Source organism: Anabrus simplex, chromosome 1, assembly GCF_040414725.1.
Source record: "Anabrus simplex isolate iqAnaSimp1 chromosome 1, ASM4041472v1, whole genome shotgun sequence".
Taxonomy (NCBI): Eukaryota; Metazoa; Arthropoda; class Insecta; order Orthoptera; family Tettigoniidae; genus Anabrus; species Anabrus simplex.
In genome coordinates, this window is record NC_090265.1 from 1119412086 (window position 1) to 1119422513 (window position 10428).

General features: G+C 40.0%; 1 protein-coding gene across 4 annotated transcripts in view; it reads right to left on the bottom strand.

The window, feature by feature from the left end:
- LOC136858081 (transformer-2 protein homolog alpha) overlaps window positions 1-10115 on the bottom strand; it is a 159474-nt gene extending 149359 nt beyond the window's left edge. For all 4 annotated transcript variants that reach the window (XM_067137353.2, XM_067137351.2, XM_067137352.2 and 1 more), the window contains exon 1: window positions 9957-10115. In XM_067137353.2, the coding sequence (XP_066993454.1) occupies window positions 9957-9971 (15 nt within the window). In that variant the 5' untranslated portion in view covers window positions 9972-10115. The remainder of the gene's footprint in view (window positions 1-9956) is intronic.
- Between the last annotated feature and the right edge of the window lie 313 nt (window positions 10116-10428).

Here is a 10428-nt window from a genome sequence, read left to right on the forward strand (position 1 = left end):
AGAAATTAAGCAAGCAACTAGGAAGATGAGAACATTCATGTGCAGTGTGCCCTACTACTTTTGAGCTTCATGTAAATGTGATGTTATGTTTGAGAAGCTTGACTTCAAACAGAAAAACCAAGACTTTGTTGATGTAGACACTGAAATTTTACACAACAAATCAACTTTGAAAACATTCTCCAGAAAGAACTGACTTGACAGACTTACTCTACATTCACTACCCATTAACAGTTGCTCCCTCGCTACCAAACTTTCATCACACTGAACGACTGTCCTTTGTTTACTTCTCGCGGTCTTCTCGTAAAGGACGTATTCAGGTGAACATGCTCACTTACGAACTAAGCCGCAAGGTCAGAGCCGCGAAGCCTGGACAATACAATTGGTCTGGACTGGTTAGGGTAGGGCCCAGGCAAGGCCTCTGGTCTGGATAGGTTAGGCTTATAGATTTTTGCAGAAACAACGTTGGTCTGGGCTGGTAATGGTACAGCTTGGGCTCGGATTGGTATAGTGCATACTATGTAGGCTAGTGGTGAAGTGAATAACAAGGTTTTTTTTTCTGATAGACATCCTTCATGACAGAGACTGTCCTAAGGCATTCTCTCTGGCCTAGGGCGATAGCAGAGCATTCTACTTGATTTACCCAAATGCATTTGATTTTCGATGACACGTCATTGTCCACTGCTGACTGATGAAATAGCTGCCTGCAGTGGATGTGCTATCAATATCGTAGATTTGGCATGCAATTTTTTTTTTTGCTAGTGGCTTTACGTCGTGCCGACACAGACAGGTCTTATGGCGACGATGGGACAGGAAAGACCTAGGAGTTGGAAGGAAGCGGCCGTGGCCTTAAGGTACAGCCCCAGCATTTGCCTGGTATGAAAATGGGAAACCACGGAAAACCATCTTCAGGGCTGCCAACAATGGGATTGAACTCACTATCTCCCGGATGCAGTCTCACAGCCACGCGCCTCTGACCGCACGGCCAACTTGCCTGGTTTGCACGCAAATATAGGGCGAACTTAATGATTTAGAGGAGTTGTATCAACGTCACGATTTGCTTTCAAGTAAAGGATTTGCAAAAAGTGTGGATGTGATGTTTCATTGCATGTGATGAAGACTAGGAATCATGGTAATAGTTTAGTCTTTGCGCAATACCAATATAAATAGTCCGTTATTGGACATTTCAGGTTCCCTAAGGGAATCAACATCTATATCATTAGACTTTCTGTGTCGAGTCGAACAGGGTGTCGTGGTTGGTTTGTTAGTGCTTGAAAAAAAACTTTCTTTGAAGGTTCTAACTTATTTGAAATTGGTTACTTTGCCATTCTGTGGTGTGTCTTACCAAAACCACTGGGTCCCAATGTGAACCTGGAGTTGGGGTTCTGCAAGAAAACTATTGTCGATTGGTGCAGCTCTGTAGGGAGGTTTGTATATCCTGGGTCAAGGCTAATAAAAATAAAAAATAAAAAGTGGACCAGGAATAATTGTGGAAATCGATGAGAGTAAATTTGGGAAGAGAAAGTTCAATAAAGGAAAACATATAAAAGGCCAGTGGCTCTTCGAGGGGTAGAGAGAGACAACTACAAAAACTTTTCGTTGTACCAGTTGAAAAACGGGACAAGGAAACCTCGTTATCTGTCATAAAGAACTGGATAATCCCAGGGACAGTCATAATCTACGACTACTTAAAAGACCAGGGATTTGTGCACCTACTCATGTACCACTCGGTTCAGTTTGTGGACACCAAAAAGAATAGATACATGCATAGGAGGAACAGGAGGGCGATGCCTAATCTATTGCCCTGCCGTCTAAACCAATAATATTGAAAATAGGTGGAGACATTTGAAGCACGGGAGCTACCCTGTTCCGGGATTCAGCAGGAGAAAACAATTCTTCTGCAATATCTTGCCGAATTGCTCTTCAAGAGCGCCTTCCCCTTAAACGTCCAGGTGCGCGAGTTCCTGAAAGTGACGGCTGTCCTCTACCCACCACCCCATTAAGGCAAGTTTCATAACACATTACTTCTGTTCATTTCACGTTGTTTCCTTCACATCTTCCATTTACTTGTGCTTTTCTTCTGCCTGGGTTGGCAACAGAATTTCATTACCATGATTGGCAGGAACGTCACGTGACAATTTACATTGGCCAATAGGAATGAGAATACCTAGTTCAACAATGGCAACGGCGTGTAATGCTCTTCATTAGATTAACTCAAAAACGATATATCGAGAATATGATAGAGAAGGAAAACTAAGATGAAACAGCTCTCTTTCTAGAAAGACTCCTTAAGGCAGCGGTATTACCGCGATCTGAAAGGAAAAGCCTGGTTTGTCAGAGAGTGTTACTTACAAAGAAAACAAACAATAGAGTAACTCCACACCGCTAAGAACATAAAAACTACAGAAGTACTCTAATATAGAGCCAAAGGAACGGTGTACAAAAAGCTTTTGAAAAAGAAAATAAGTGACAACATCGAAAGAGAAAAACAGAAAATTATAGAGGAAGCTAAGAGTGATCCATATAAAGCACTACGCCCCAAAGAAAAAAGATTCCAGCCAAACATACCGATGGAAACTTAGGAGAAGCATCTGCGCAAGGTCATCTGCTCGAAGGAAACCAGGCCTCAATTCAGACACCCAGCCTTTGACAACAGAAGAAGTAAGTTGGGCCATCAGTAAAGCTAAGAAAAACAGGGTCCCAGGTACAAATGTTATTAGGAATGAGCATATTCAAAAGACAGCGACAGAAACTATATCTATATGGACTGCTCTACTTAACAAGTGTCTAGAACTAGGCAGAATATCAACACGATGGAAGAAATCCACAATAAAGCCTTTATACAAAGGTAAAGGAGAGACAGACGACCCTATAGGTGGGCCGGCGTAAGGTTGCACATGACAGCTGCGCACAATGTTGGTCACATTGCAATGGCGCACTAAGCGATGTTGCCGCCGCAACAACAGCTGATTGCACGACACGCGAGTTTTTAAAAACATGGGAGAAATTCTTTTAATGTCATCGCGATGATACACAATACAAATGAAATCGGCCTACAAGAATCGAAGTTTCAACACACCGATTAAGTTTACAATAAAATATTTCATCACACAAAATGATACGACATACATATACTACGAAGTTCTTATTATCGCGATGTTAGAAAATACGGAAGAAATCTGCAGACAAGAATCTCGCTTTAAATACACCAATAAATGTTAGAATAATATACACCGGTGCTAACACGAAAGGTTTCAAGTAAAACGTATAAAATTTACGAAAATTCAGAAACCTTATTTTCATACCCGATTCATACAGGTAGAGGCTCGACACCTTCCAGATCACTGCTATCACTATTGTCACCGTTGTTATTGTCATCGTCGTCTAGGCAGATCGTTAACTCCTGACAATCATTGATGAAGCCATGCAAGCCTATTGCCATTGCCGAGTTAATGAAAGTTGTGACATGGCTACCTTTCTTCCTCTACAAAGCCGCATCCATTCGAGCAGTACTCTTCCGGAACAGTCCTTCCACTTCAGTAATTGTGAAGGACTTGTTATTAGTGCTTATGAAATGTTTTACTTCACCCCATACCGTATCGGTACCAACTCAATGAGGTTGAAGTGACAGTGGTACGGCGGCAACCAAATAACCTTATGCCCTAGTTCCTTCGATACCTCATCGACTAATTTAGTCATACACATATGCGCTGGAATATTTCTTTCCTGCAGCCATTCCACTATCAGTTCTTTACGGGCGCTCGAAGTAGGGGTCTTGTCCAGTATTACGGAGTGGTAACGTGCATTGTCCATAACAATGACAGAAGGGACTTTCAGCTGTAATAATCGTACACGTGTCTTCGTATTGCATCAGCATGGAAAGAATTAATTTATGTTACAGGAGATAGCTTAATTAGTTTCTTTCCCGGGGTGCTGTGAAACAAGTCCCTACTATCAGCCCCGTTCCCGCTACTGCTACGTTTCCCAGTCCCTTTTTCCTACTGTTATTGGAGGCGAACAACTGTCTGAATAGCAGTACGCTTTGAAAGCCCTAATGTTTGACATATGAGTTCCACAACTTGATGTGCAGGAACAGAGACACGGCTATACAAGCGTACGAATTTCCTCTCCCTCTTGTGAAACTCACGAGTTCTCCGCACTAATTATAATGCCCGACTATTAAGGGACACTCCACGGCGCAAAGGATTATCACTTCGCGGTTCATAACTATGTTGTCGTTTCCGTGACATCGCACTGCATTCGTTAAAATAAAATTTCACAATTATCTCACAAAGAAAACAAAACATTCAAAAACGTGCAAATCACACCTGACCACGTGCTAACGGCAACAGACGAAATGGCAACATTTCAATATGGTAGTCAAGCTAGATGTAGATGGCACCACTATACTACCCATATTGCCAACAATAATCAACTGAAAATAGTTCGCATTTATTTTGTGACTCACTTAAACCTTGTAATATTTTTTAAATGCTCATATTTGTGTAAGCACATAAAAGATTATAAGCACTATACGGAATGAAATACAAATTAACATGAATAAAATGCATAACTCTGACATAAAAAGTAGTAGATTGGTAATTTTGATTGACGGGTGACATTCATTTCATTTTTGTAGTGGTGCCAACATGAATTACAACTGTCAAGTGCAACCTTGTTCCGGCCCACCTATAATTCCTAGAGGAGTAGCCTAGAGTCGACAGGCCTAAAAATGCTAACAACAGTCCTGACCAAGCGAATAGAGGGAATGATATATCCATTGCTACCCGAGGAACAGTTTGGGTTTAGAAAACGAAGGTCCACTATCAAGGCTATGGAAAATCTGCTAGGACACATATCTACATTGGAAACACCAGGAGGAAAACTCTATGCGATATTTGTAGACTGCTCAAAGGCTTTCGATTTAGTGAACAGGGAGATCCTAGTCAAGAAGCTGGAGAAATTGACCAGAAGATCAAACACGACGCTTATATCAAATATATTAGCGGAAAATTATGTACAAATGGATGATGGGATAGACGTATCAGCGTGGATACCACAGAAAATACGGGTCCTCGAAGGAAATCCACTGAGCCCAATCTTGTTTAACGCCTTCACTTGTGATGTAGGGGTAAAGATAAAAGAAAGTACCAATGAGAAAACTTATATCTATGCGGATGACATGGCGATTGCTTCAGAGAACACCGATGAACTGAAACGAGCTATGGACTTACTGGTGGAATGGGCAGAAGAAAATGAAATCCGCATAAATGAGGACAAAACAGAAATGATTTTCAAGAAGGGTGGTAAATTCGTGGAGGCTGACCAAATAATGTGTAGAGGATCGCGTCTAAGAAGAGTAAATCATTTCAAATATCTAGGACCAACTCTGCAAACAAGTGGGCATTGCTTCCGAATACACATTAGATCCAGGATGGTTGCTGCGATCAGAGCAATGAACGACATAGGGAATATTACCCTTATTGCAGTAGAGACAGCTATGCAGCTATTTAAGGCAAAGGTAATACCAGTGCTGACATATGGTCTTGAACTCACAGAATAGTACCTCAGAGATGCCAACTATTACGATTCAATCGTACTAATTACAAATTACCCATCATAATTACGCCCTTACGAATCACACACCACAAATTACGATTTTTTTCTGATTTTTAAATTCAAGTGTATGAAGTGTTCAAAAGGATACACAAGGAATGGCTTTACAGCTTGAATTCTCAGAATATTATTTTCGGATTTCTCAGTAATCATTTATACCACTTTCCTATCCCTCTTTTTTTTTTTTTTTTTTTTTTTTTTTAACATTAAGAATTTCATTCTTTAGGTTCCGTATTGAATCCAGATTCACAATAGAGAATTGGGAAAAGTTAATATCCACCTTTTCAATACAATATATTACGTGAGGGTTTTACATTTAAACCATCACGTTTATTTGCATCTGGTACCGTTTTCGACAATGTTTGATGTCATCAGCCAAGGACAATTGTACAAAGATACATTACATTAATCATGACTCCTACAGTAATATAACATGTAATGAATATAAACATGAATATGGGTATGATGCGCAAAGGTATCACCCAAATATCACTATAAAATTTGTCACAAATGGAACATAATAATTGCTTTTACACATATCAGGTGAAAAATCCCTGGCAAATTAAGAAATACCGTTGTTATTTGAGAAATATGAAAACATACTTAAGGCTTGTAGACAGGACTGGTTTATGTCGTACTATGCTGCTGGTGCCGTCTTTTGTTACTTTCTTCAGGTCCAGGGCTAGCACCGTGGAATGGGAGGGCTATGTCTGTGGATTCTCATTATCTTTGTCCATTCGCTGCTGGTGCCGTCTTTTGTTACTTTATTCAGGTCCAGGGCTAGCACCGTGGAATGGGAGTGCTATGTCTGTAGATTCTCATTATATTTGGCCAGTACAAACAGCAAAATGGAGGTCAAAAGAAAAATAGCATGATCCCTGGACCAATAAATATTTTTATTTCTGTTCGAACGAAAGTAGCTCGATCCCTGGACCAATAAATCACTAGTCCACTGAATTTTTCTTATGTACATCGGCCATATCATTTTGTCGCCTATTAAATATTGCATATCGCGATAAATTCATGAAATGATGTCATTGACAAGTGAAGAATGAAACGAAAGCAAAGAACTTCAGTGAACACAGATATCACACACGAAATTGTTCAAAGTGTAAGACAAAAGACATACGTGTGTCACTGTGAGCGCAACACCAAATGTACTTGCAAAGTAGTAAAGTACATATTAATATTCTCCAAAAAACATATTTCTTAATTTGCCAGGGTTTTCTCACTTGATGTGTGTAAAAGTAATTATTATGTTCCATTTGTGACAAATTTTATAGTGATATTTAGGTGATACCAATGCGCACTATACCCGATTGTTTTATAAGGTGTCAATCTTTTATCCCATTGACTGTCAGCTTATTTATATATATATATATATATATATTCATGTTTATATTCATTACATGTTATATTACTGTAGGAGTCATGATTAATGTAATATATCTTTGTACAATTGTCCTTGGCTGATAATGACATCAAACATTGTCGAAACCGGTACCAGATGTAAATAAACGTGATGTTTTAAATGTAAAACCCTCACGTAATACATTGTATTGAAAAGGTGGATATTAACTTTTCCCAATTCTGTATTGTGTACCCCTCGTTTAACAATATTTCGAGTTTTCATGCGCCGAACGAAGTGTGTACTTCCAGTACCGGAAATATAGGCACCTGTGAAACGGTATATCTGGCGGAGTTGTCTTTGTTCGTCACATGATCAGACTTTCATGCAAGTATGCGAGTTTTTGTCTTTGTTTTGGCGGCAAAGTGGTGACAAACTCTGTTTAATTGTGAATACTGTGTGCATGACTGTTTAAGTATTTATTGTGATTTTGGTTGCCGAATTTACATATATTGCTCTTCTAGGATATATGCTAATCGTGTGTTAGGAGATGCGAAAGGTTCGAAATGACGAGATTTTTTGTGCATGAAAATATGTGTGATTACGTTACCTTGACCAGTAATGCTAGTAATAAACCAAAAATAGTTCAAAAATTTAGGGAGAAATACTCAAAAGAATGGTCCTGTTTACTGCGTTCCTCAAAATCTCATTCACACGTGTTTTGTAATGTGTGTAGACACGATTCTTCAGATGCGCATGATAAGGAAGAACAAGACTGAATTCCGTGCTAATATGAACTCCGAACTGTTAAGTGCTCTGTTAGTGCAGAGGATGCACATGATTTCAAAAGAAAAAGCATGTCACCAGTGTACGTTTACCAAACAGGAACTACAAGCTGCTAAGGGAGCAACTATAGCTCTCAACAAAAGAAATGATCCTCCAACCTCCACTCAGACATGTACTGCAGTTCACCCATTACTTTAGCAGGTAAGAATCATACACTCTTTATATGCCAGTCTTTGAATATGTTACATCTGGTTGAATTGTATGTTAATTGATTTTCAACACTGAAGTTGGCAAGATCCCAAGGGGGAAAAAAATCAACCCCCCACCATGACCCAACATCTGCACTATGACTTTCTTGAAAGTTGGCATCTCTGATACCTTATAAACAAATGGAGGAACTGGAGAAAATCAAGGCTCGCTACCTCAAAAGGGTCCTGTGAGTATCAAAGACAACCCGATCGCATTTGGTATATGAGCTAACGAGGGAAATGTACCTGATAGAGGACCTTCGGAATGAGCTGATACTGCCAGTTAATGTGGCATACGAGAAGCTTCTACAAGATCTGAAAGCCAAGAAAATGGAAACTTGGGATTCCTTCTACACTACCAAGGCCATGATGGACAGAAGGTGGATAGGTATGAATTACCAGCTGCACCACATTGCTACAAGAATGGCAGTCCATGGATTCCATTGTAAGTTGTGCTCAGAGACCCAAGTGATCAGTGTGTGTGTGTGTGTGTGCAAGCTTTGCGGTCAAATCTGCGGGCGATATACACAGGAATGCTCCGAGAGAAAGCACTCAACTAGTGAATTTGTGAAAGATTGATAGTGACCTCTGCCTGAACCAAACAGGTGTGGATGTATATATGTCACTGTATTCTTGTTTTATGACCACTGGCTGCATTAAAACATGATAAAAGCAAATATACTTCCGGGGGAGAAATGGTGGGTTCCTGGAAATCGTAATGAACGCATCTCTCCTCCGATGAAATCGGACTTGGAATGAGTCTCAGAGGAGAGATGGGAATACAGTGACGTCCAGGACGAGCCACAACAACTGTCAGGTGGAAATAAAGGGTGTTGTATCATCTCACAAATCAGAAGAGAAAAAAAAGCTGAAAAAATATTCAATATGAGCTATGAAACAGTGAAGAAGGAGCTGATCGATTCAAGTGGGAAATACGAGATATCTCCTCTTCATTATTTTCTAAGAATGACTGTGGATGGAAATGTGCAAAGAGTCACGAAAGGTAGGAACAGACAGAGGTGGTGTAGGCCTCAAAAATCCCATACCGTAGGAACACAATAAAAGTTAAAACAGAAAGGGCAGGACAGAAAATAAAGCAAGGATCTTGACACAGGGTTAACAATGTCAGGCTCGGCTCTGCCCCATGGTCGCCACTCCAGTATCTGAACTTGGGCAGGAAATGTAAAAGCAGCACATACAGCCAACAGTTACAGAATCTGCATGGCTTCCACCACCATTAAAATGACTACAAGTTCCACGAAAATAATGCTTTAGCGTCCATAAGTACATGGATGCAATTAATTTAATGCATAACTTGAAAAAAATAGTTCCACTACAATTTCCCCTATCTTCAATAATATTAAAGGGGTATTGAAGGGTCATTTTTACAAGGAAAAAATACACCTTACCTACTCCAAAGAACAGCACTCTACAAACTTTTCATTCTAAATCTGACATATATCATTTTACAAGATATCAATAACACTGTGCCTTCGGGAAGAAACTGTTGGCAATACTGATCAAGATAGCGCCAAAGGTAAGTTGACGAAAGGAAAGCCTCTACCAAGGCCATAGCATGACAAAATTAGACTACTGGTTCAAGATCAGAGCATTTTATGGATGGACAGGCTAGATACTTAATAAATTATGTGAACAGCACAATAATCAATATTGTACAACACTTAATTACCAGGCGAGTTCGCTACAATCTTAATACTCTGAAAACGACGCAAACACTAATTTGTCGGCGAAAAATCATTACCACTATCTTCCATCACTTAACAAAAGTATAAAACGCTCAATTTTAAACGCATTCTCTGTTGAGGCACATCTAATCTAACACGAAAAACAAATATAGCAACTCCAGAGGCACAAGGAAACACAACGTGTTATTTTCTTGTTCATGTTCAACTTGACCACAAATATTAACACTGAGCACTTACAAACAATGAATTACTTACCTCCCTGTCACTCATGCCTTGAAAACTTAAACCCTGAACAAGAGCTTTTGTTCAGCTAACATACATCAGTTTACTCAAAGCCAACTCTGGCTGCCATTCGCCTTCACATTTAGCCAAACCGATTAGCGTTACCAAGAGGACGCGGTCGGAAGCCGTCCTGTGAAAAAATATCACGTTGCTATACGCTGTAGAAGCTCCTTATTCATTGGTTAGTACGAAACTTTCCTTCAACCTGATTGGACACCAAGATAAATAACCAGCGAGCAGTGCATCAACCAAGGAGCAAGAGATCAGAGCAGAACTAAGAAAGATTGAAAGTACCCAAAACACAGTCGTTATCCGATGAACATGGCCCATAGAGAGTAAATAGACTCGCAGCGCCCTATCTCGTAGCATTGGTGCAAGTAAAGCCAGAAGCTTACGGCCGCCGCCATTTACGTCAATACAGAGCCACGCTAAACATGCATGTTAC